We start from the raw sequence: 27,713 nt of genomic DNA, 5'->3' as shown, positions 1-27,713 counted from the left end.
ACCCATCACTGGGAAACACACATACACTCCTATTTACACACATACACTACGGACAATTTAGCTTACCCAATTCACCTATAGCACATGTCTTTGAACTTGTGGAGGAAACCCACGCAAACATGGGGAGAACATGCAAACTCCACACAGAAATGCCAACTGAACCAGCCGAGGCTCAACCCAGCGACCTTTTTGCTGTGAGGCGACAGCACTACCCACTGCGCCACCCCTAACTAATATGCATTGCAGCTAAATTATCACAGCTGTGTTTGGTTACCATCTCGTCAAGCAGTCCTGAATAGCATTGGTCAAGGCATGACCAAGGTGAAGGGATCCAGTCACATTGGGTGGTGGGATACACATCATAAACACTCCACGCGGATTCGGCTCACTCAGTTTCTTCCTCTGGTTAATAAACAAGAGAAATAGAATTTATTATCATCATTCAACAAACAAAGTTAGTAAGATTTATTTACTCATGCTGACCAAGAATAAACAACCTCCCGCTCTCCCTCATGAAGCAAATACAGAAGTAACTGAAACTGCAATTCATCAAAATTCCACTAGACTTGGCTCCATAATTGAGCAGATTTCTATTGAGCGCAGTTAAAATGGCCAACTTTACAGCAGAAAAAAGTTGTTTACAGCCAAGTACAAAGAACAATTTTGGTTCATATAGCTAATATTATCTTTCATGACAACTGTGAGGGGGTGAATTTTTTTATAACTCATCCGTTTCGTTTATATGAAGTTTTATTAAGTCTGCGTAATTAAGTGCGGGGCCACTTGAGTGACAGCTAGGTCTCACTGGTCGCCGTCACTTCACCTCAGCTGATTCCGGCTGATTAGCTGCTGAACTCAACATATGCATCATATTTTTGTATTGTTTTATGTGGCTTTACTCAGTCAGTTGCTTTTTGGGATTATTATCAGATAATATGGCATGCTGTGTGCACCTAATTGTGCTCACAAACCATTCACATGTAAATAAATAAATAAATAATCATATTATTTTTAAAAATATTTTCTAGTCGTACCCCATATTCAGGCTTGAAAAATCCTTGTTTCTCCCACCAGGAGTACCAGGCCGCTTCCACATACTGAGGACTGTATGAATCAGGCAGAGGACTCAGGACATCTGAAACCCATATGGAGAGACACACAAGTAACTAAACAGTGCCTGATAATATGCTACTAAAATAGAAATTAAATATCATAAAATATGATGACTGTATCAGAAGCAAATGCCCACCTTTTTTCTCTCCAGGTGGTGTGGAGACATTGTAGGTGATCACACCCAGTTCCTTCTTCTCTGGTTTGGCCTTTTTCTGTTGAAGGAGATGATCAGCTGTCTGTTTATCTCAGTGTCAATAAGTAAAAAGGATGCTGAAATGATCACTCTACCTCAGTCTGAGGCTGCATTTTCTTCTTCTCCTCCATGTCTTTCTTCTGTTGAAACTTCTCCATCTTTTCTCGCTTCTTGGCCTCTTTCTTCAGTTGAGCTTCTGTCTTAGGAGGACCTAGGAATAACAAGACCAACAGGAAAACCTGATCTATTTAAAGTGACAAGAGCATTTAAGCTGATGTTCTTAAAACACGTTTAAAATGTTACAATACAAAATCTATATACATTGAGATTTTTACCATTAGCAGGTCCGCTGTCTGGTTTAGCAGCAGCAGCAGCAGTTACTGTGACATTGGAAGCAGTGTTGGGTTTGGGGGTCACAGGCACCATTTTCTCACATAGTGAGATTTTACCCAATACCTTCAGAAACTGTGGCTGATTTACACAGGTATTAAACCACCTGGTCACATTCACCAACGACTTCCTGTCTGCAGGCTCCAGTGTCTTCGAAAGAAACAAACATACAGGTAAATATACAAATCTATAAATCAAGGTGCCAGAGTCTGGAGGAAGACTGGGGAGAGGGAAATGCCAAAATGCCTGAAGTCCAGTGTCAAGTACCCAAAGTCAGTCTGGCGTGCCATGTCAGCTGCTGGTGTTGGTCCACTGTGTTTTATCAAGGGCAGGGTCAATGCAGCTAGCTATCAGGAGATTGTGGAGCACTTTATGCTTCCATCTGCTGAAAAGCTTTATATAAATAAGGATTTCATTTTTCAGCACGACCTGGCACCTGCTCACAGTGCCAAAACCACTAGTAAAGGGTTTACTGACCATGGTATTACTGTGCTCAATTGGCCTGCCAACTCTCCTGACCTGAACCCCCTAGAGAATCTGTGGGATATTGTGAAGAGAAAGTTGAGATGCAAGACCCAACACTATAAGTGAGCTAAAAGGCCGCTATCGAAGCATCCTGGGCCTCCATAATACCACAGCAGTGCCACAGGCTGATTGCCTCCATGCCACGCCGCATTGAAGCAGTCATTTCTGCAAAAGGATTCCCGACCAAGTATTAAGTGCATAACTTAACATAATTATTTGAAGGTTGACTTTTTTTTGTATTAAAAACCCTTTTCTTTTATTGGTTGGATGAAATATGCTAATTTTTGGAGATATTAATTTGGGGTTTTCATGAGCTCTATGCCAAAATCATCGATATTAAAACAATAAAAGGCTTGAACTACTTCAGTTGCGTGTAATGAATCTAAAATATATGAAAGTCTAATGTTTATCAGTACATTACAGAAAATAATGAACTTTATCACATATGCAAATTTTTTGAGAAGGACCTGTATTAAATGAGGAAACATGTTGACACCAATTACTAAACTCATCAAACAAGTTCATTCAGTAATTCAAATGGTCATCATTTATTCAAATAATTTGTTTTTGTTAACAAAACTATTAAGAATGGCATTTCTTTTTACAGTCATATAAACTCCTGCAGTTGCTTCATTAGTATGAAATAATAGTGTCACTTTATGCTGTATTTCATAATGTATAGTAAGGCTGCATGATCAGGGTTTCTGCAGATATCATAAATGTCAAATTTAAGACTTTTTAAGACCTTTTTAAGACCATTAAGTATTAAATGTAAGACCTATATCGCAATATCACAAACACGCATACACAAAGAGAAAATGCAAAATCACAAAATTAGTGGAAAAATATTTGTATTCAAATTAAACAGTACTAAAGACACGTTAGACGCACCATTAAACTACAGAAAAAACAAACAAACATCTTAACGCTGATTTAAACTTTCGCCTGGCGCCACTTCGCGCACCTCAGGAAACAGATGATGCTTTTTTACTTGACGCGTTTGCCATGGACATACTCTTTTAAATGACAGGGGGCGGTCAAAAGAAACAGACAGTACAATCAGACAGATAAACAGAGAAGTAGAAAGCTTCCGGAACTAGGTCATATATTTAATATCATTCAAGATAATTGTTTTTATTATTTTTATTATTTATTAAAAGATTTTTATAACCATTCAAGATTTTTAAATCCAATTTTTTTTTTATCTAAACGATGCATCACTTGCTTTTGTTCATATCTCGGACAGTTCTACCTATTAAAGTTAAATATTAATGGCAACAGGCCTGCTCTACAATTATATTTTTTATTAAGGCAGGAATAAAAACAGAAAAGTACACTTACTTAAACTACTGACGTTTTTTATTTTTTATTTTGCCCACTCAACAATTCACATATTACTGTCTGGCTAGTTTAGTTATCACCAATAAAGCCTAGAAATTGGGCATCAATATATTGTAAACTGATTGGTTCATATATTCCTTTCCAGTAACAGTTGAAGTCAGAATTATTACCCCTCCTGTTTATTTTTCCCCAATTTCCGTTTAATGGAGAAATTTTTTTCAACACATTTCTAAACATAATAGCTTTCATAACTCATTTCTAATAACTGATTTATTTCATCTTTGTCATGATGACAGTAAATAATGTTTGACTAAATATATTTCAAGACACTTTTATACAGATTAAAGTGGCATTTAAAGGTTTAACTAGGTTAGTTAGATTAACTAGGCAGGTTAGGGTAATTAGGCAAGTTATTGTATAATGATGGTTTGTTCTGTAGACTATCAAAAAATATATTGCTTAAAAGGGGCAAATAATTTTGACCTTAAAATGGTGTTTAAAAAATTAAATAACGGCTTTTATTCTAGCCAAAATAAAGATGTAGCATTAGATGTAGCGTTACATGGACATCGGAAAAAATATGACGTGTGCAAAAATATTTAATAAATATTTAAGACCTAGAACAGCGAATAAGACTTTAAGACTTTAAATTTCGATTTTTAAATTTTAGACTTTTTAAGACTTTAAGACCCCCTGGAAACCCTGATGATATTAGAAAAATCAGATAATGCGAAAAAAAAATGTCTGTAATAAATATTGTAATATGAATACAATTTCACCAGATGACTGGAATAGCTCTATTTGACAGATTTCTGGGGAGTCTAAACAGTATTCGGGTACTAAAATTGAATAATCACACTGAAAAAAAAAGTTCATTTGTAGTCAAATTCTTAGATAAAATAAAAATATTGTTTGTAAGGCTATAAGAATTTTTCCTTAAAACAAGCTAAATTATCTACTTATAGGATAAGTAAAATAATCTTGTTTTGTTTTGGAATGTAGATATTTGGGTGAGAAAAAAAACAAAAATTAAGTTAGAAAATAATAAAAAAAAAATTAAAATGCTCAAAAGCCTTAAAAATATATCCAAATGATAAACTTTCACTCTTTTATGGCAGTGACTGCAAGCCATGTGATCTGTAGCTCCTGGTCAACTATAATTTAGACTCAACTTTGCATATCTTGGGATGCACATTGTGATATCGATGCTGAAACTATACATTGTGCCTATAATGCATAGCAAAACATTAACTATATAAACAAGTTTTAAATAATAATAATAAACCACCTATAGACCTCAAAGTAATTAATTGTAATCCAAAAGTACTTAAAACACAATGTGTTCAATATTTTCATCATTGAACCAATTATGTAACTTGTAATCAGTAACAGATTGCAATTTATAAGAAATGTATTCAGCACTATGTTCGTGTATATAAATAATCATGTAAAAATACAGAAATAATGAAACAACTCTGGCATTTTAAAGCACAAAAGAAGATAAATAAAAAATGTCTTACTGTTTTATATGTTCATAATAAGGGAACAACTTTAAATCTGTTTTTTGGACGGCATTGATTTTAACTGCATAAACAAAACAGTTCCTCTTAACATTCTTCAAAATATCTTCTTTTAAATAATTAAATTAATTGTAATATATTTAAATGAACAGACTTCAATAATAAAAGTCATAATGATATAAAATGAATGTGGTTTGGGTCTACAGATCTGTACTCACATATTTGAATGGCAGCAAAGCCGCCATCGCAACAGCTGCATCCGCCAGAGTAACACTCTCTCCCACCAAGAATGTCCGAAGCGCAAGAGTCCCATCCAGAGCTTTCAGAACACGCAGCAGCTCCGCTCTGGAACTCTGCTGAAGCTGAAAATCACAGATATCAATCAGTACATGATAAACACTATCAATCATCAGGAAACAATAACACATTCTGATCAGTGTTGGGTGAGTACTTAATTACCCATTTCATTATTAAAATTGTATTTACATTACTCTTCTAATTACCATGTCTGAAAAGCAATGCAATTACTCAGCAAGGAATTACTTGACAATATGGATGGATGGATGGATGGATGGATGAATAGATGGATAGATAGATAGATAGATAGATAGATAGATAGATAGATAGATAGATAGATAGATAGATAGATAGATAGATAGATAGATAGATAGATAGATAGATAGATAGATAGATAGATAGATAGATAGATAGATAGATAGATAGATATTATATGTGAGCATAGATTTTTTTTTTTTTATCTAGAATAATCTAGAATAATTTCCGAATTAATCTAGATTAAAATAGCTCATTTGAATTCTACCGAAGGCATTAAGAATATATGTGTGCTACCCAAATAATAAGTCTTTGAGAACGGGTTTCTCAAGCCAGGTGGCGCATTAGACTAGGGGCTCATCTCCTGTTTCCAAAATGATCCAGTTACTATGACCATTTATGTGAAGCTGCTTTGACACAATTCACATTGTAAAAGCTCTATACAAATAAGGCTGAATTGAATTGATTATGTGAGCACAAAGACGCACCTTCTTATCAACTCCCATGATTCCAAGCAGCGGGAAGGCCACAGCGCAGGCCACCGGCGTCAGCTCATTCTCAGCAAAACTCAGCCACTGCCACACCTGACTCTCCTGCTTTTTATCACTTCCGGCTCGTTTGCCTGTTGCTGCCAGATACCAACTCACAGCACTGGTGCCGCTGAGCACAGTGCCCCCCGCACCTGCTAAAACCAGCGCAGGCCGAGATCTGGCCACCTCTGCTGGAGGGTCCTGGTGGAGAATTCGTGGAGGAGACGGACAGAATCCAGCAGCGATCAAGGGCAACAAACTCCTGAAGTCATCAGGGTGGGAAGAGATGTAGAGAGTGTCCATCTAAAGGAGAGAAACATTAAATTAACTAGCATTTTCTGATTTCAGAATATTAAGGAATGGATAAAAATTTTCAAGTTTTGCATTAGTGTATGTGTGAGAGTGAACATTTTGAGCTTATTGTCATATGAGCTTCTCTGGCCATGTCATATTTTACTCCAGACAGAATTTTTTGCACTTTTAAAGGACTTTAATATAAAATATTAATATAAAATATTTAATTAAAATATTTATAAAGTTTAAAAAATTGTTTCTTTAGTGTGTGTGTCTTTAATGTGTGTCACAGCTGAATTAAACAGTTTAACTTAATTCACTTTTTGCCATGTGAAACTGCTGCATTTCAAAAAATAGATTTCACTTTAGTTTGGGAAGCTTCCATTCAAAAGAGATTAAATTAATCTAAATAAAGTTAAGCTACAAATAATGATCAATATGCATAATGAAAATTTTTATGATACATTTGGCTTTCTTTGCATTTTATTTTTATCTGTCATGAAAATAACATTATACTTGGCATTTTAATGAGACATCAGTATCAAAAACTTCTTTTGAGTTCACAGAGTTTCCTTTCCCCAGATAAGTTTATCTTTGTATTGCCTGTTGTAGAGTAAGATTAAACTGAGGTAAAGTTGCCTTTACATTCACACATTCTGACTTTCTCCTTAACAACACATTCCAGAAAAGTATTCTTTGCAAATTCTAAAGAGAAATCATATTAGCAGCCAATAGCTAGAAAAGTACAACAATGTTCAGTCAATTAAATAGTGCTAATGTTGTGCATACGTACATGCCATTTCAGACCTAATATTCAAAGTAGCATGTAATATAAACATTATAGGGACATTGTCAAAAGATGTCACTGTTCAAAAATGAATAAACGTTTGACTATGTAACCAACTATACATCAATTAACATTAAAGCTCTCTTTCATAATTTTGTTGTGGAAAATCTGTTTGATTTTGTTATTTGTGGTCTCTAATAAACTGCCTTTCAACATTCCATGGCTGAGGAGAATAAAGCCACATCACCATACCCAGTTTGTTGAAAAACTTAACTGACTGTTTACAGTTATGCCCATAATAGCTACAAAGCATCATATAGAGGTAGAGTTGGTTTTATATTCATACATTCGCTCATTTGGCAGTTTCAATATAGTTTACCATGTTCCTTTGAATATTTGATCGGAATTAGCATGCAAGTATTACTTCTAAACAACGTTAACACTATCTAATTCACTGTAAACAGTGCTGTACGTTGATAGTCATTTGCTACTAATATGATTTCCCTATTTACAATTTGCAAATATTACTTTTCTGAAATTGTATTTTTAAGGAGAATGTCTGAATATCCGAATATAAAACCACCTTTACCTCTGTAAGCATCATGGGGTCATTGGAAAAGATGGAAAATATGCAAATTACCATAAATACGATGGAATTATAATGAAAGTATAAAGTTAATATGTATCACAAATCTTTTTTATTTAAAAAAATATATATATTTAACTGCTTATTTACTTAATATAAGCTTAATAATTATTTATGAAAGTACGCAAATGATAAACTAACGTACTTGACTGCCTGAGACTGTCAGATGATATTCAGAACAGAATTAACGTTAACGTACACCATTTAACATCCCCTTAATTACATTTATTGATTATAGATCCACAAAATAAGCAGTAACCATTTTGTTTTTATATTATACTGTAATGTTTCATTAATAACTCGAGTATTTTGAAGTCTAAAGATAAACCGGCTAGTTGGCTAAAGGTATGATCTGTTCATTTCAGCACAGCTCTGACTACCAAAGTCAAGAAACCACATGGAGGACATGCATACTTGCAGTTTTACTGACCAACACAAATACGGTAGTGTCTTTATATGTTAAAGTGTCGTTGAAGATCATTTGTTACTCACCTGTAGGCAGCAGTACGGAAACGTCAGCCTAAATCCAGCATGCAGGCGATCCAACGCTTACTTCGGCAATGCCGTAAAACAACATACACTGTCGTAAAACGCATTCGTCTGACGCAATAACAGAAGAACGTGCCTGATAAACAAAACCATCTGATGTAAACCATTGGAAATAAGCAGGTAGGAAAGTTTATTGCTTAATTGTTCAAAGATAGCATAACTTTTGTGATGAAAACAATGTATGACAGTGTCTGTCAAAAACATTTTGTTATTTTGAATAGAAAAAAAAATGTGTGTGTGGGTGTTTCCCACTGATGGGTTGCAGCTGTAAGGCCATTGGTGTGTAAAACATGTGCTGGATAAGTTGGCGGTTCATTCCGATGTGGTGACCCCAGATTATTAAAGGGACTAAGCCGAAAAGAAAATGAGTGAACGAATGAATGAATATAAAAGTAATGACAACCAGTTTAATATTGAATTTCACATTTACAGATGTTGGATGTTTAAAGTTTTTCATCTTATAAAACATTTTATAACAATCCTAAATACATTAATTTAAATCAAATGTTTTAAAATTAGGGCTGTGGACAGCAAGGGTTCCACAAGACCTTTAAACTGATTAAAAAGTATTTATATAAATAAATGCAGGGGAAAATAAATAAACAAGCAGACAAATAAATAATATCTAACATTATACAAAAAAAGACTTATTAAAATAAACAGAAACTAACTAATTTCCAAAAATAATGTATAAATTCTAAATGCTAATGTCACACTGTTTATCAAATAATTTGTGCTTTTTTAAAAGATGAGAATCCTTCAACAATGGACTTATTATATTTATAATAAATATTGAAAATATTTTTTTTGTGCTGCTGTTTTTGTACATTAAGATTTACATGTTGGTTCAATCACCTCCTAAATCTTTCACTCTGATCATATTCAATAAATAATAAGTGATGGTGCATTAAAAATACACTTTTTTAATTTGCTTTATATTTATTTATATTCCTGTAGACTTTCTTGATGAAGGTCTTGGCCTATAAATGAGAGAGCATGACTCACAGAGAAGAGGTTTTATTGCAGCATGTAAACCAAGGCATAACAAGGCATTTGTAATTCAAATGAAATGGCATAAACACACAACAGTTACATCATTTTTATGACACATAACAAACATCGCTCAGCAGCACCTTGAAACACTTAGAAATCTCCCTGAACCTTCCATTTCTTAAAAACCAAAAACAGTGTGAACCCTCAAAAAAAAAAAAAAAAGAAAACTTAGAAGGTGCATATTGGTCTTCCTCCATTTAAGGCAAAATGTACAAGTTTCTTGATTTAAATCCACATGCCTAATGCTCAATATTCAGTGCGCAGTCTGCTGGACACAATAGAGTGCTACAACCAGGTCCCGGAACTAATAATCTCATTCATTATTTTCATAGGAGAACTGGTGTCTTAACTACATTTGTTAAAGACAGACCTACATTGAGCTAGTTGTAAATCAATGGCATATAATTTTGTTGAAGCAATCAGTCCACATATTTGAGCTTCTTTTTTAAAAAGCAGTGATTTCCAGCAGAAATCACAGAGGGGAAAAAACTGTATTACCCAAGAATTCTCCATCCTATGAATTTATGTGTGTATGTATGTATGTATGTATGTATGTATGCATGTACATTATATATATATATATATATATATATATATATATTTTTTTTTTTTTATACAACAGTTCTGTCTGGTTCTCGAATCTGATTGGCTGATAGCCGTGATATGTTTAAGTAATATCAGCACCCGTACAGCCTTTTTACCCTTTGTGTATTACTCCGCCCACATACAGGCAGCAAAAAGCAGACACTACAGATCTAAAAGATGCTTCCTCAACTGTTAAGCTGTCAGCTTATTACTTGAATCCAATGTGAACGGAAGTAGTTCCTCATACAAAAGGGTTTTTGAGACTCTCCATGTTTGATTTTGTTTTTATATACACAATTATGCCGTCAAACTGTTGTATAAACGCAATATCACACAAGTAGTAATGCGATATGGCTGTACATCAGTACTATTGGGGGCACTAAGCAACACACGTTATATATATATATATATATATATATATATATATATATATATATATATATATATATATATATATATATATATATATTTTTTTTATATATATATATATATATATATACATATATATATATATATATATATATATATATATATATATATATATATATATATATATATATATGTACTGTATGTGTGTGTGTTCTATTATTTAAATGAATAATTTTAGTTTTTAATTGTCTTTTTTAAATTTATGTCATAACTGGTACTTCTTGGGATTGTAGTTCTGTCCCTCTGAAAAGCTGTTTAGTATAGTCTTCTACGTTTGTTTTGTCTGATTTTTATGTACCTTTCATTTGAATGAAAGTTTTTAAAGTGGTAATAAACCCACACGGTTGACTGATTTGTTTTGTTTATGGCTTTCAATTTTATTTCACTTTATATCCATTAAAAATAAATGAGGAAAGTTCTTCTGAAACCAAGGCTGCAACAAAAGTGGACAAGTGGTGTTGCACTCTATTTGTAGTGTAATATGCAAATCAGCTAACATATAGCCATATACACTCATTTAAATCTATTCCCCGACCACTTCAGATGTCAGCAATTCAGGTGTTTGCAATTGAGATGATTCTCCATTTGAGATGATAAAGTATCATGATTTAAATCCACACGCCAAATGGTCAATATTCAGTCTGCTGGACACAATAGAGTGCTAGAACTACTGTAGGTCCAGGAAGTAAAAGTCCCACTTATTTTCTTCATAGGAAAACTGGTGTCTAATGATATTATTAAAGACAGACCTACACTGAGCTACTAAGTTGTTAATCAATGGCATATGATTTTGTTGAAGCCATCAGTCCACATATTCTAGCTTTTCTTTTAAGATTAATATCTATCAGCAGAAATCACAGAGGGTAAATCTGTATTACCCATCAAATATATATTTTCAACAATTTAAATGAAGAATTTTAGAATTATTTGTTTAAAATTATGTCATTTGTGGTACTTTATGGAGTTGTAGTTCAGTCCCTCTAAAAAGCTGTTTAGTAATCTTCTACATTTGTCTTATTGTCTGATTTTAATGTACTTTTCATTTGAATCATTTTTAAGTGGTAACAAACCTACACAGTTGGTTGGTTTGGCTCATGGCTTTGCATTTATTTACATTTTTTGTTGATTAAAAAAAAAAAAAAAAAAAATGGGAAAATTCTTCCAATACCAAGGCTGCAACAAAAGTGGATAAGTGGTGTTGCGCTTTATTTGTTGTGTAATATGCAAATAAGATATAGCTAACACAACCATACACACATATATTCAAATCTATTCACCAACCACTTCAGATGTCAGCAACTCAGGAGTTTGCAATTGAGATGACTCCCCTGAGCTTCCTCCAAAAGCTTCCAGAACATTGTCTACAGTATTTTCCACCACTCCACCTACGATGGACACACCAAAGTTAAGCACGTGACCCACCCCTTTACCACTTCTCCAGGTAAGTTTGCCAATCCCACTGCCTACAGTTGACACCTGGTGGCCCATTTCTGAGGATACGGCCCATAGGTAATCTACCGTGCCATCCCAGACTGACCCAAGAACAGTTCTAATGATACTAAAACCATTCCCCACTGTTCCTGTCATGATACCCACGGCATCTGAGGCCAGAGTCCCTGTTCCTATGAATCCCTCCTGGAATGCCAGCCCTAAGCTGCCAGCTAGTGGTGAGAGACAGGCGTACATGGTGCACACGCTAGTTTCTCCAGTCTGGTACAAGGTGTTCAAGATGCATGAAACTCCAGAACACACTCCCGAGCCCAGATTGTTGACCAAAGTGAAGCTGTCAACAGGCACCGAGGCCAGAACAGCCAGATCTTCCTGGAGAACATAACCCAGCTGGAAAGGAAGATTAGTGGCTATGTTTACGATTGGAGAGAATGGGGCATAAAGAAGAGAGACGATGGTGGACAAAATGTAGAGAAGAACTGATTCGGTGCGCTCAGTTTCTTCGGTGTCCTCCTGAATGTTCATGTCTGAACCCAAGGAAGATTCTGAAGACTCTGAGTTCACTTCCTCATCGATTGATTCTGATGATTCTGCTTCCTGAGTGTTACGCTTGCTAATGTGTTCCTCGCTTTGTGCGTCAGAATTGGGTGTTTCAATGCTATTCATCTCCTTCTTCAAAATGGAAGCAAGTTCCTCTTCCATCTCATGTCCTATTTCACCACAGCCTCCTGAAAACAAACCTGTAACACCAATTCTCTCTTCTAGCGCTTTAATGCTGAGTACTTTCACATCCCCCTCCTTCACTAGCCCAAAACTGAAGCTACCATCTCCGCCTGAAGCAGCACAACACAGTGCTGACCACATCGGTTTCCCTCCACATTCATTAAAGCCGCCCACACCAGTCTGCACATAAATTTCCCCGCCATTCTCTGAACACTTCGCTATGATGGAACTCCGGATCAACTCGGCTGTCAGAGAATCCCACTGGAAGAACGGTGAGGATGATGGAGTCTCATCTGAGGTTTCTCTGTAAAGTACTGGGATGGCCTCATGGGAATCATCATTGATCTCTTCTCTGGCTTCCTGCGGATTGAGAGAGACATGCATTTAGTTTCTTATTTGATTGTAACACATTCTTATTATTTGATTGTAATCTCTTATTATTATTCACCTTTATGTTGTTCTAAACCCCTGAGACCATCGTTCATCTTCAGAACACAAATTAAGATATTTTAGATGAAATCTGCGAGCTCTCTTATCCTCGCTAGACTGCAATGGTTCATTGATGTTCAGTAAGGGAAGCAAAAACATTGTCAAAACATCCCATGTGGCTTTAGTGTTTCAACTGTAATCATACAAAGCTCCATGAACACTTTTGTGTGACAGAAAAAAAATGTAAATATGACATTGTGTGACCAATGTCTTATCAACCTCATCATATAAGGTCACGCATTTACTACAGGCAGTGCAATGTTTTGTTGTTATTAGTGTCAGCAGCACAACATGCTAGCGTGCCGGTAGTAAACACACAGATTTGAGTTGTGTTGAACACAAAATTGTTCATGCAGCTTCGTATGATTACAGTTGAATGACACAAATCACATGGAATGTGTTGACAATGATAAGGTAGCTCTTGGATTTCATTTAAAACATCTCCATTTGTGTTTCAATGATCCACAAATGCATCATGGAATTATAACAACATAACATCCATTTCACCACACTATAGATGGAACAAACTATTTTGAGAGAATTTGAAAAAAACTGGAAACACTGTGGTTGCAAGTGAGGAATGTGGTGTTTGTTTTGAGGTGTGACTGAATGAATCAACGTGTTCTTAGTCTTGCTTCATGATTAGCCTCATTAATTAAATGCAGTCTTTATTACTTAGCATAGCATTTATCCATTAGAATAATATATATTTTAAATAGTATGATTTATTAGATAAACATTTATAGCATTGCTGTTTGTGTGTGTCATTATTGTGCAAAATGATATTTGTGGTGAATTTTAATTCCTAAATTAAAGGAATAATTCACTCAAACATGCTAATTCGGTCATCAGAATTTAGTTCAAATCTGTTATGAATTAATTTCTTCAGTTGAACACAGAATAAGATATTCTGAATTATGATGGACACTAGGAATGTCCAGATCCAATCACATGACCGAAAATCTGGCCCGACCAAGCCGTTTCAGACTCAATCAGAATCGGACATTTACTCCCAATCAAAACTATATAGGTAGGCAGGTAGGCAGGTAGGCAGGTAGGTAGTTAGATAGATAGATAGATAGATAGATAGATAGATAGATAGATAGATAGATAGATAGATAGATAGATAGATAGATAGATAGATAGATAGATAGATAGATAGATAGATAGATAGATAGATAGAATTTTAACACATCTATAGTTATGTGGTAACAGAGTTGGACCTCTTTCTTGACTTCACACGAAAACAGCAACCTGTGCGACATGACATCACTTTGTTGCAGAGATGCTATTGGTTAAATGCCTTTGCAAACACTGTGGGAATTTTATTTTTTGTTTACATGCTGGGAATTTTAAGTTGAGGTGCTATTTGTTTTTATACTAGATTTTTTATATATTTAGTGTTGCACTAAAGTCCAAAAGTGAAGAATTTAGGTTATTTATTACTTGATTGTTCAAGCTACCTCACAGAAGTGCTCAGTTTGTAACAAGAGTTAAATGGTAAAATAAGGTGAATCAACTAAAAAAGAAGGAACATTCTGGGTCTGTTTCTTTGCTTTTTTTATATATATTATAGAAGTATCGGATTGGGTTTCGGTAGATACTCAAAATCTAATGACTCGGACTCGAGGGCAAAAAAACTGATCAGGACATTCCTATTGAAAACTGGTGGCCATTAAAGTCCTTAGCATTTTTTTTTCTTAGGGAGTGAGTACATTTTAAGTTTTGGTTTAATAATCTAACCCTACCCTGTCATAAAAAAGTAAATGATCTGATTATTCAAGGAACTTATCGGCTTTATCACAGTCATGGGAGTCTGTAGGGGTCAACTAAATGACATCATTTCCTGTTAGTTTGTTTTTGTATATCGACTACCTTGTGAAATTTTGTGGACAACAAGAAAATCTGCATCTCACTCATGCAGTGACTTAAGTATACCTCTACTTTGTGTAATACAAATGCATATGATTATGCTTTAAATTCACAAATAATCCATCTTATAAAAATAAAAAATAAAAGTGTATGAATGTCAAGAGTACAAGGTGCATATTTAAAGTCCTTATTTTATCAGAAAGGAATAAAATTATGTTATGCTGAAGTTATAAACAACATTATTCTTCCGCCTGACTTAACAGCATTGTGCATTCGCAATTCAGCAGAAACTGTAATAAATGTAGTTTAGCAAGGCTTTCATAAAAAATTCAGACATCTACAATGACTTTACACTCATTTAGCATAAGTGCCTGTATAATAACAGCACTCAGCACTAATTTCAAAGCAATGCATTTCCAGCAGAAGCACCTGCTCAAATCTTGAACTCCGAACAAATCTTTAAGCCAGTAGCTAAGGGAGAGAGAAAAACATTGTGTCTCACCGTGCTCTCCTCTCCTCTGCCCCATCCATTATTCAAGCTGAGGTGAAGTGCTGTGAAGACTGTGCTCTGGCAGTTGGTGTTAAACAGTGAAGCAAAAGGCCGTCCGGTCAGATGTCTGTGACATCTCTGCTCCAAACCCACATCAGAGAGTGCCTGTGGAGGCGAGCCCCTGAAAAAACAGTCATGACACTGAAGGAAGCCTGGATCAAGATCTGCGTGGGAACTTGCCCGGACTACACCACCATTAACCAGCACTGCAGAGATCAACAACACAGTGAGTCTGGGTAAATGCATGGCCAAAAGCCCTTGGTACAGCAGAGCAGAGACTGCAGCTAACAGTGCTGAACTAGCAGCTACACAATAACAAGATCTCTCTCTCTCCCTCCCTCTCTCTCTCTCTCTCTGGCTATGCAGAATGAGTCTGGGCACAATCTCACCTTCTTCATCCCTCCCCCTTTCACTCCCTTTCATCCATCCCTCCCTTTCCAAATCACTCTTGCTGACTACACCTCGGTTCAGTATTGCTATAATGCACACAAACCAGAACACACACCTCTTGCACGCCTTCATGACTACCTGTGTGTCAGCATTCCCCAGCCTTCACAATAGCAAACTTGCTTTTTTTTTGCAGCTAGTCATTTTTCATCTTTGCTTGGCTTTTTTTCCAAGTAATGAAAAATAAAATATTTGAGTTTTTCCATAAATCGGAGATTATGTTTGACATCTGATATACTTACTAAAAAGAAGACAGAAACACAGGGGATATATTTTAAACATTTAATATAAAAAAAACAATAAACAACAAAAATGATCATGTTTTGCTTGTAGTTTTTCTCGGCACCTATGTGAAAGAAAAGGAAACAGAATTTAATAGCATTTCATAAGTGATTATGTTATTATTAAACTGATACAGATACACTGTACTGTCTAATTCAGATTCACCAGGTGTGTGTGTGCTTAATGATCCCTCAGAAACTTGCCTGGACTAGTGTTGATGTGCTCCTGGGTAATATGGGTGTGGCTTTCTCAATCTGTCTGTTTTTCTTCTTTGTTCTGCTCACTCAGTCTTTCTAAACGCTGTCGCACAACTCTATATTTAAAGTATGCTTGGGGAACATATTGCAGCTCTGCAGTCTTTAAAGAATGAGCCTATCCATTATCTACAGTGAGTCAGGTGTTTTTAGTAACTCAATCTGTAATACAAACAAACACCAATGCCAGCATAACAGCACAAGTGCAGATTTCTTCATGATGAGTCACTAAATCGTTTTTTAACCTGGTTTATTTCCAATTTCCAACTAATAAAAGTGCTTGCATATTGCAAAGGATCTGAATGATCTAAGAATATCATATTTAAAAAGGCCCAACAATAGCATGTTGGCAGGACAATAAGACAACAAGACAAAAATATCTAATTAAAGATAAAAAGTGTTATTGTCCTGCCATTTTATGCTAAAAATGTTAAATTATTATTATTATTATCAGAAATTTATGTTATAGGTTCATGAGTCTCTTTTTTTATCCTACATTTACATTATATAAAACGTTAATTTTCTTCAAATTTTTCTACTTTGATTTTTCCCCGTTCAAATACAATCATAATGCAACTACACACATACACCAACCGTACAGTATTTGTATTTATATTTCATGTTCTTGTTTGGTTGTTTCAAATGTCATATGCCATTACCATCACAGAAATAAATTGAATTATAAAATATATTTACATTATTTGAAACAAATTTAGGGCCCTAATTTAGGCGCAAAGTCTAAAGTGCATGGCGCAAAAGCATTAAGGGCGTGTCCGAATCCTCTTTTGCTATTTTAAAGACAGAAAAATACAGTTTGCTCCCTGTTGTAAGATCTAACAGTGTTGTGCTTATTCTCTTAATAAGTTATGGGATGTGTTTTGAGTATAACATGCAATAAACCAATCAGAGTCTCATCTCCCATACCCTTTAAGAGTCAGTTGCGTCGCACCATGGCACATTTGCTATTCACATGTAAGTGGAAAAACTGAACGCTTTACTAGTGGAAAAAACAGTTAAACAGACCATCTATGTGAGGATAAAGAACGAGCCTCCTCCATTCGGCTTCTTTACTTTCACTATTTAAACAACATGGCGCAAAATGTGAAAATTAGGGTTGCGCTGGTCTGAAAATAGCAACAAATCATGCCATACATGTCTTGCACCCTATTGGACCAAGTGTATGATAGAGCCCATAGTTTAAGTACCAATTCCCACTATTAACAAGTGGCTTATTTCCTGCCTATTTTTAATTTATTGGCTGTTTATTTGTATATATAAAGTACATATTCTAATATAACTAAATCCATGATATGTTACAATAACTATTAAATTCTTTATTGAATACCATAATAATAAAATTCAAACACATACAGTACATATTCTGTATGATCTTATTCAATATCCCTAATCCTACCCAATACCTAAACCTAACTATTCATTCATTCATTCATTCATTCATTATCTTGTCAGCTTAGTCCCTTTAATAATCTGGGGTTGCCACAGCGGAATGAACCGCCAACTTATTTAGCAAGTTTTTACGCAGCGAATGCCCTTCCAGCCGCAACCCATCTCTGGGAAACATCCACACACACATTCACACACACACACACACACACTCATACACTACGGACAATTTAGCCTACCCAATTCACCTGTACCACATGTCTTTGGACTGTGGGGGGAAACCGGAGCACCCGAAGGAAACCCACGGCAGGGAGAACATGCAAACTCCACACAGAAACACCAACTGAGCCGAAACCAAACCCAGCGACCTTCTTGCTGTGAGGCTACAGCACTACCTACTGCGCCACTGCCTCGCCCTAAACCTAACTACTACCTTAATAACTATAAGCAGAAAATTAGGAGTTTGAGTTAATGGTTAATGATTTTTAATACTGAGAATTGTACATAAAGCTTTATTATAGAAATTAAATAAGGCGCAACACTTCTTATATTGCAAACATATTTCCCAACACAACTGTTTTACTATATTTATATATATATACAAATATATATTTGTATATATATTTGACTATAAACAAATCTAAAAAATAAAACAACAATTAGATCAACCCCATTTGTTTCTCAGATAAATAATATTATACTCCATTCTTAAATGTGAGTTGGAACTAACAATATACAGTATAACCAATGATAAGGACACCCCCTTAAACAGGCAGAAGGATCTCTCAGTAGTTGTGGCCTCAGCTTTATTTGTCTATTACCTTCACTCATTAGGTATGTCAATGACCAGCTCTGCCTCGTCTCCCTCTCCTCTCTCCTCCTCTCCTCGGTCACTCTCTCCTTCACTGTCTCCCTCGTCTTCTCCTGCGTCCTCGCTCAGCATCTGCTGCGGGACCCAGCTGAACGGCCCACTCGCACCCCCCGCTGGGCCACTGCCCGCCGGGTAACTGGAAGAGAGTGGACCAACCACCTGAACAAGCGGGAGATGCGGAGAAAAGGTTTTGTAAAGGGAAGCTGTACTGTAACAGCAAGATTATAAACATTATTAGACACTTCAGTTGTTTATTAGAATTTTTAAAAAGCCATGCCGGTCTATCGTCATTTATCTAAGAATGAAGAACTATATTATTGTGTAAATTTATAAAGTTATAGTAATAAAATACTATTCAAATTAACACAAATAAAAGTTATTTAAAATATGACTTAAAATCTGAATATCACATACATTAAACATAAAAAATGAGTTAATTTTTGCAAAAATAGATAAATTGGTTGTCATTAATCTTCATAAATATTGTTTAATGGTGCATTGAAGAGATCATTTGCAGAAAAGCATGATTTTTGAGAAATTTAAATGGATTGTACACACAAATATGAAAATTCTCATCATTTACTCTCCCTGCTGTGGTTTTAACCCTTTATGATTTCTTCAGTTAGACACAAAAGATGATCTTTGGAAAATGCTGGTTGCTGACAGCAATGCATGGAAGAAAATGGGTGTAAGCTATGAGCATTTTTCAAAATATCTTCTTTTGTGTGCAACATTTGAACTTAAATGTGTACTCAAATGATTTTAGGTGAACTATCCCTATAAGACAAAGAGTTTTTGCTTTTTAGGTCCTCATATGCAATGCAGTAAAATATGCTTAGAGTCCGAGAGAACCAGAAGTAGCGGAGACTTTTATTTCAGTATGACACTGTAATTTCAGCAGAAACTGAATAATGAGTAGAGGCAGGTTCTTTCTTTTCTCCTTCATTTCCTCATAGCAAACAAACAGTAAAAGGGGCGTGATATTATTGTATATATTAAGGGGCAAGGATATTAATGTACTGATGCTGTAGAAGCTATTAAATTGGTGCAAAGAGATGGACCATCACTCAAAACACAATCATCTTATGATTTAAGATAACCAAAACGTTTTATTTTAGTTGATTAAACTGCGCAGATTATTTGTTCATCTAAAGCAGTGTTTCTAAACTGGTGGGTCACGACCCACTTTTGGTAACATTTTCAGGGGTTCACGGAGTGTGTGGTCAAAAAAAACAACAAAAGTTTAATTTTTAACTTATTTTGACCTTTATTTTGAAATGCATGCACGACAACCCTACCATTTGACGTGAAATTTAATTTAATTATACCAACAAATACGTCAAAGAGCAAGTACGAACCTGAATATGTAAAGTATGGATTTACATATCGTCACCTTGGAATTATAAGGTTCTCTCTGCGTTCTGAATGATTTTGAGATATTGAGCTTTAAGGTTTTTGCTTTCCATAGCAAACAGCATGTGTGTAACATTTGTTTTTCTAAATAAAAAGTCTTAAAATGTAAACTACTATTAAAAAAATAACCCATAATGTAAATAAGTTTGAATTTAATAAGAATATGTCAATAACTCAATTTTGACAAAAATGTCAGATAGAACCTTATAATTCTAATGTAACGATATATTGACGGCATAAAGACTTTAAGCCTCAGTGTGTCATAAGTAGCGAGGTGCTCTACCAAAAGAGAGCATGAAACTTTTAAAATTAAGACGACATTTAGAAACCAGACAACATGTTTTATTAACAGTTCAGTTTAGTTCATTTTCTTACCCTAACCACTGTTTACAGTATTTGTCGTATTTACTCTGAAATATTTCTATAATTTGATACATTTTGTTAAATGACAGCAATAAAATAATGTTTATTTGCAAGTCTTTGTGAATTTCTTATGATTTATCTGTCACTACTGGTGTATGTTAACAAATAAATACAAATTAATTATAATTTCTAAAATTGTATTGTAGTTCCTAAAAATTTGGGTCGCGGCTTGATAACCATGTAAAAATTTGGGTCCCATGGCCAAACCAGTTGAGAACCACTGATCTAAAGAATAACAATGTAAGCTAGCAAAATAAAGTAAAACTTGATTCCACGTGGACTTTAAGTGAGTTTTGTGTGTGGCCACGTGAACATAGGCATTCGTGCTTCCAACAACCTCCGCTCTTTTTTTCTCTCACCTTCCCTGAACCATCTTTCCTGTGTTTGGCCAGTTTTGTTTTTCTCTCTTTCTTCACTCGCTCAGCAGAGGGAGCCAAATACTCAGGAGGGAAGGGTAACTGCTCACCCACAATCACACACACACACATACATACATACATACAGTACACACACAGAGACACACACAGGGCCACCGAATTCCACACACATGCACACACCCAGAGTGCCCAGATGGATGTGTGTGAAGTCCACATAAACCAGGTGAGGTGGTATACAAAGACAAAAAAGAGAGAAAAAAAATATGAACAAAATGACAAATTAACTGGTGATAAAACAGAATGTAACAGTGCGAGTAACTGAAAGGCATGAGTGCAGCAGACGTGTGGCTTGATGATGGAGGTGTGATGTACTCACAGCATTGAGGTATTGTGCCGAAGCGGAGGACTGGAGAGCACCAGAGCGGGACAGGAGAGACAGATGAGGAGACGAGGACGACGGAACAGGAGGAACTCCAGGACTCCTCCTCCTGAAAGAAAATATATCTATATATTTACTCAAAACTTTAAAGAGTTTTATACATATTTAATATCATAAACATTTAGAAAAACAGATTTAAAATTCTTAGAAATTGCGAAGAACAAGCTTTCTGCAGGTTACACCAAGTCAAATTGAAGACTTTTTAAAACCCCCAAGAATTAAATTTCAGACTTGTATAAGGCTAAATGCTGAGATTTTTTTAAATAGCCCAACAGAAAATTTTTACTTGCCCTATTAAAAAACGAATTCTAATTAATTACTTTTTTAGAAACAAATTTTAAATGTGTCAAAAACAAGCAGACCTTAGTTGTATACGTACAACATTGTATACATGATAGATTTTTCAACGTGACTTAACGTAAACTATTAAAGAAACGTAATAAACTAAATGTATGCTCAACAGACCGTTATGATATTAGTTATAAACAGAGATTTGCTAAAAGTTCAGTATTGTTGGTGATTAGATGTGTTGAGGGTTAGATGTGTTAGGCTGACAAAAATTTAATAATCAATAGTAATGCCAGAGATCGGTATTGGCCGATAATCACATTTCATGACTCGATCGGTAGATCTCATGAACCGATCCCAATGTTTGTTTAGGCAGAGTAAGGGCCTGATCATAGAGATTACGCTTCTTGCATTAAGAGGTGCATCCCTTGAATGGTATACTAATGGCTGCGAGCATCAAATATGCACTCCAAATTTTTCATGTTGAATTCTTCTCATTTGCAATGATTCCAAAGTGCATAGTTAGTCGTTTTCTAACCATTTCATCTGTTATATCTATTATTTTCAGTAAAGCTGCTTCTGATCATGACTGGACTACACTAAATTGTTATAAGAGACATGTTTAAGGGATTATGTGCAACATAATTTATTCTCTCATGCAAGGAGAGATCTCCACTTAAAAGTCATACTTAGAGTAAAAATGTGCTACATGGCATGCATTATAAAGCTTGAACCATCAGTTAAATTGAATGTGTTATATGGTCAATGTCTGACATCTATACAATCCCAAATACAAATCAGCTTGTCACAGACTCACTTCTTCCCTGCTTCCCTGTCTCTCTCTCTGGCTCCCTCTCCATCACTGTCTGAGGAAACTGTTGCATCAGAGTCTGAAAGCAAAAGCATGGTCAACACACAGCATCCCTGGAACATGCTTTTAGATGAGAATCTTCATTTGAGACCCACCAGACGATTCTTCATCCACCCTTTCATACTGCAACAGCCTGTCCAGCAGAAAACTGACACAAAACAACAGAAAGTGTTCAGTTCTGTCTGTGAATATGTGGATTAAGCGTTTATTAATTGCAGTTACTTATTCTACCTTTTGTCTCTAGAAACTTTTAACAGTTTCCTCTGAGCTCTTCTTAGCTCCTCTTGAAAACATTCTTGCTCCTGAAAAGAAATAAACACAATAAAATTAAAGAGGTGAGTTGGTTTTACATTCGGATATTCAGACAATAACATGAGTTCAGAAAAGTATTCTTTGCAAAGTGTACATAGGGAAATCATATTAGCAGCAAATGACTATCAAAGTACAATATAGTTTACAGTGAATTAGATAGTGTTCATGTTGTTGTTATTGTCATACTTGCATGCTAATTCCGATCGAATATTCAAAGTATCACGGTGAACAATATAGACACTTCTAAATTAACGAATGTGCAAATATATAACCACCTTTACCGCTATAATAAAATGACCGATCTGAAATTACCAGTAAAAGTTAAAAATGAAGATGGTAACGTACTTACATACACCAGAAACTTTAACTTGCGTTTAAGATTTTTGTATTTTCTCTTGTAATCCACCTCTACTTCTGCTTGCCCGTTCATTTCAGACGCCCAAATGTAAATATGCAGTCGTTTTTTTCAGGTGATTTCGCTATTTCATGTGAATTCCGAGTGACCAAAACTGTATTGTTTTCCTTTGAATGGCAATGTCTATTTTACTCCACAATTTAAAACACTAACGTACAACAAATTGCTAGTATTTTTAGCCAAGCTAACGCTAAATAAACATAACGTAAATTAATCAACAAACGACATATTTACTGGTCGTGTTAAACGTATTAGACACTGCTAAATAGCCAATGATAATGCAATAATATATACCAAACAAATTTAAGTCATATTTAAGAATACAGCGCACATCTCACGCATGTCATGTACAACGCTGCTGATTTCGACGTGCTCTTTGTTTACTTCCGCTTTAGCGTGACGCCTATACTTATGGCAAGCCGACGAGCTCAAAATTAGTGTTTAGCGGCGTTTGAAATGCGGCGTTTTGATTGTAAACGCGATAGTGTAATTTTAAGCTCTTCGGCTTGGTGCACGGGCAGTCAGCGATGCGGCGCCAGGCAAAAGTATAATTCCAGCTTCACTCATAGAGGAAATGGGAAATTTCTAGTTTCATGGTTGGGATTCAGTGTCTTACAATATAAAACTATAATAAAACAAATACCGAACCGCATTGCATGTCTATATTTTAATTTTTGATTATCCTTTGCTAATTTGAAAACAGTTACAATCAGTTAACACCAACATATAAATATATTAAATTTAAATGAACAAAATAGATGTATTTTAGTTAAATAATTGAATACTTTAAATTCAGTTACAGTGAATGCAACTAAAATCAGCAACTATGGGGCCTGTTGTACACTAGGTGTAGTCATAATAAAATAATGGAATGGAATGGAAATACAATTCAAAGTATAATTAACATTATACTTTAATTAAATTAAACGTTTTTTTTTAAATTACGAAAAATTCATAAAATATATATTTACATGTCTTTGCTGAACACACAAACACTCTTCTTCATGAGTATTTATGTGTACAGTTAAACTAGAGTACCTTCAGCTGTAAATCCTTAGCATCATCTGTGACTGTAACACAAAACAATTGCATTTGGATTGTTGGTTTGGTTCCCAGAAAGCAAGACCTGATGGCCTAAAATGCAAGGTAAATACCCCACGTGACATGGATAAATGTAAAAAAGAAAGACTCTTGAGGTAATCAATAGTGCTATTGTAAAAGTTTATTTCAATTAAACAGAACTTTTAATTTTTATATATGTTAAAATGCAATAATTCATCATGCTGAAGCAGCATTATAAGTATCGTTACTCAAGTTTTTATTGTCTGACAATACATGAAATCATTATAATATCATGAACTGACAACAAATACTGAGAATATGACAGTCAGTCAAAGATTTGCTATATGTGGATATGCAGTACTGTTCTGTGCACCACTTACTATAATCATTGGAAGAGGAGTGAGTCCTATTGTCTATTCATTCTTCGATATTGTCTCTATTCTTCTCTCGTTTGTTTTAAGTCTTTCTCTTATTCTCTTTCTCTGTGAAAGATTAGATTACCAAAATATTAAGAGGTTACCAAGGTTTAAAAGGATCACTCGATCATTCAGTTGGTCATTTTAACAGTTCATAAAGGGTTCATATTACTGGAACTCAAGTTTTTTTAAGCACCATTCTCAAATTCATCCTCCTTTAAATGAAGGCCTGCAGAGATAATACTATTTTCTGTCAATTAGAGAAATCCAAAATCCAGACAAGTTTAAAGTGGGTTAAGTTTAGTGGTTCGTTGTCAAAATGTTCTAATCATCTCTGGGTTTAATTTTTACTGTGAAGAACAATGAGGAAATACAGTAGAGAAATAGAGATATTCCATCTCCAGCCTCGTGAGGGCAGCAGAAGCACCGCAGACTTTGACAGGCCTCACCGACACTTTATTAGGTAACGTTTAGCTACCCTGCTTGCTTGTACCTCTTTTACTTCATTAATTCTTCAGGGTAGGGTTGTAGCAAAGGTTTTCAGCATTCAACATTACTAAGAGATAAAAAAAAAATCACATACTTTTGGTAATCCTGTATTTAGTTAATGTTTAACATGATAAACACTCAGTCACAGCACTCATACTTTCTTCCTTCATAGGGGCTTACAGCATCATGAGATGTTTCTCATTTCAAGTGAAATCAGCCAGCCGGATGTAAAAAAATAAAAGAAACTATTGAGAATTTTACCGTTAAAGCCATTGATTTCTGGTCTATTTGTGGTAAGTTACAAAATGTCTTCATGAAACATAATCTTAACTTAATATTCTAATCAGAATAAAAGAAAAATAATATCGATAATTTTGACCCATACAGTTGCCAAAAATATACCCGTGTAACCTAAGACTGGTTTTGTGGTCCAGGGTCACATAACAGTGTAATTCAAGTTTAGCCAGAAAGTGTTTGTTTGTTTGAAATGATGATATAATTCAGGTTAATTTTAAAAATAATACATCATTTTAAAAAATGTCTGTCAGAGTTTGATAAATATGTTGAAAAAGGTGCCTATCACAGCAGGAATAAGTTAATGCAAGTAAAATTAATTTGGGATACACTTTTGAGAAATACTTATGTTTTGTTGGAAATAAACATAGATTTTGATTTGAAAGCAATCATGAGTTGAAAAAAGTAAATATTGATAAAGGCGAAATCTAAATAACATTTCTGAAATATCAATGAGGTTAACAGCCTGATGACTGTCAGATGTTCTTGTTAATTGACGATCTTGTTAATCATCTATCTATCTGTCTATCTGTCTATCTATCTATCTATCTATCTATCTATCTATCTATCTATCTATCTATCTATCTATCTATCTATCTATCTATCTATCTATCTATCTATCTATACACATACATGTTATTTGAACATATTTGCCATATTAAATTATGTAAACGAAATATAGGCTATATACATGTACATGTAAAAGCCTTTTTATGCAATATTTCGAAATATAGGTTGCATATATGACATATTTTAAACATGTGAAATCCAAACCGTATAATTTGCTTAAATTTGCATAGGCTGTATCAGATTATATGGGTTTGAGTTACTACAGGTTTTTTGTCAAATCTATTGCAAATATATATTATTTATTTTAAGCACCATTCAACTGGGACATTTTAAAGAGGTGGTCCACTACGATATCATATTTCAAACTTTAGTTGATGTGTAACGTAGCTGTGTGAACATCTTTCAATGTAATGCGCTCCAAGTTCAATGCAAACGGAGACCTTGGCTTTTACGGCGTTAGCTTAGCAAAGCCTACAGTGAACAAATTTAAGGACTACAAAAAATACGTCCGGGTTAATGAGATCATAAACCCTTCAGGTTATGCACATACACCAATGACATACACACAGCGCAGTAAAGGGGCGTGGCCAGAGGTCCTGTAATGTTATAGCAGAGAAAGCTAAAATGCCGTCCAAGCGCAGCTATTTTTACAGAGCTTGTTATCTGACACGACACAAAGAGAGAAGTGCTTACAATTAAATTTTAGTTATGTTCTAGAGAATTAAAGAAAATATATAGCGCAGCATTTGACAAAGGACAGCTTCCAGGATCTCTCCCAATTCAGTGCTGGATTCAGTTAAAACTCCTCCAACCGACGAAGCTGTGGATTGTGAGCCACAACCTGTAAGTATTTTTATTTGTTAAAATTTATCTATTGGATGCACAGTTTCTAGCGTTAACATTATGTTTTAGCGAGGGCGTTAATGAGGATGTAAACAACAGGAAATACTGTTTGGCACTGTTAACAATTTAGCTACAAATTCATATTTATCAGTCAAACCATTGTAAACACTCACAATCGTCAGCAGCGCTGCAGTGTCTTGCTTTGCGGCCACTTTCCCTGTGTTCTACATCTCAAATAACAAACTTTCAAAAGATATGAGAATGTTTCATACTACTTACACATGCTTATTCCGAATATATGTTAAAGACACATGTCAGATTTTATTTTAGAGAGCAGGCGTGAGATTGAGCTGTGTGCTCTTCATTTCCTGTCTGAGGCCCCGTTTAAACTAATGCGTTTTAGTTTGAAAACGCATAAGTTTTGCTACGGTTACGCCATCCGTCCACACTACGCCGGAGTTCTCGAGCCCCAAAAACGGAGCGTTTCGAAAACGCTGGAGAGGCCGTTTTCATTCTGAAACGCTGCTGCTCCGTCTCAATGTGGATGATAGAAAACGGAGACATCTGAATACAGAGGCGGGGCTGCAGACATTCGCCTCTCTGATTGGGGGTTTTCCTCAATATTAAGTAGCTCAACACGCACAGTTCAGTCC

The 27,713-nt window shown here is 35.1% G+C and overlaps 3 protein-coding genes across 6 annotated transcripts in view; all 3 read right to left on the bottom strand.

Moving 5' to 3' along the window:
- vars1 (valyl-tRNA synthetase 1) overlaps positions 1-8,453 on the bottom strand; it is a 41,495-nt gene extending 33,042 nt beyond the window's left edge. For both annotated transcript variants that reach the window (NM_001311346.2, XM_087285016.1), the window contains 8 exon segments: positions 275-402; positions 1,035-1,135; positions 1,250-1,325; positions 1,402-1,517; positions 1,642-1,846; positions 5,301-5,444; positions 6,123-6,467; positions 8,384-8,453. In NM_001311346.2, the coding sequence (NP_001298275.2) occupies positions 275-402; positions 1,035-1,135; positions 1,250-1,325; positions 1,402-1,517; positions 1,642-1,846; positions 5,301-5,444; positions 6,123-6,467 (1,115 nt within the window). In that variant the 5' untranslated portion in view covers positions 8,384-8,453.
- A 3,140-nt stretch (positions 8,454-11,593) lies between these two features.
- On the bottom strand, positions 11,594-15,960 carry si:ch73-54f23.2. The gene is given in 2 exon segments (NM_001328123.2): positions 11,594-13,039; positions 15,543-15,960. Coding segments are annotated over 2 exon segments (1,557 nt in total). The 5' UTR covers positions 15,837-15,960; the 3' UTR covers positions 11,594-11,776.
- On the bottom strand, positions 15,543-23,776 carry ino80e (INO80 complex subunit E). Of its 3 annotated transcripts, none has more exons than XM_087285458.1 (8): positions 23,321-23,771; positions 22,891-22,961; positions 22,755-22,807; positions 22,606-22,678; positions 21,438-21,549; positions 21,044-21,142; positions 18,799-19,007; positions 15,543-15,711 (listed from the first exon to the last, which is right to left on the bottom strand). In XM_087285458.1, exons 1-7 carry the CDS (start codon positions 23,399-23,401, stop codon positions 18,801-18,803), a joined length of 696 nt encoding a protein of 231 aa, XP_087141584.1. In that variant the 5' UTR covers positions 23,402-23,771; the 3' UTR covers positions 15,543-15,711; positions 18,799-18,800.
- Positions 23,777-27,713: the final 3,937 nt, after the last annotated feature.

This window comes from Danio rerio, chromosome 16 (assembly GCF_052040795.2).
Source record: "Danio rerio strain M-AB ecotype USA chromosome 16, GRCz13ab, whole genome shotgun sequence".
NCBI classification, from domain to species: Eukaryota; Metazoa; Chordata; class Actinopteri; order Cypriniformes; family Danionidae; genus Danio; species Danio rerio.
This window is presented reverse-complemented; position numbering and strand designations above follow the sequence as displayed.

What these genes read in the sequence shown, in the direction of transcription:
- ino80e (XM_087285458.1), bottom strand. Translation starts at nt 23,401, where the DNA reads ATGAACGGGCAAGCAGAAGTAGAGGTGGATTACAAGAGAAAATACAAA. An exon ending in AGTTAAAGTTTCTGGTGTAT is followed by an intron (nt 22,962 to 23,320) that starts GTAAGTACGTTA and finishes ATTTCTTTTCAG; the next exon opens with GAGCAAGAATGTTTTCAAGA. An exon ending in GGTGGATGAAGAATCGTCTG is followed by an intron (nt 22,679 to 22,754) that starts GTGGGTCTCAAA and finishes TTTTGCTTTCAG; the next exon opens with ACTCTGATGCAACAGTTTCC.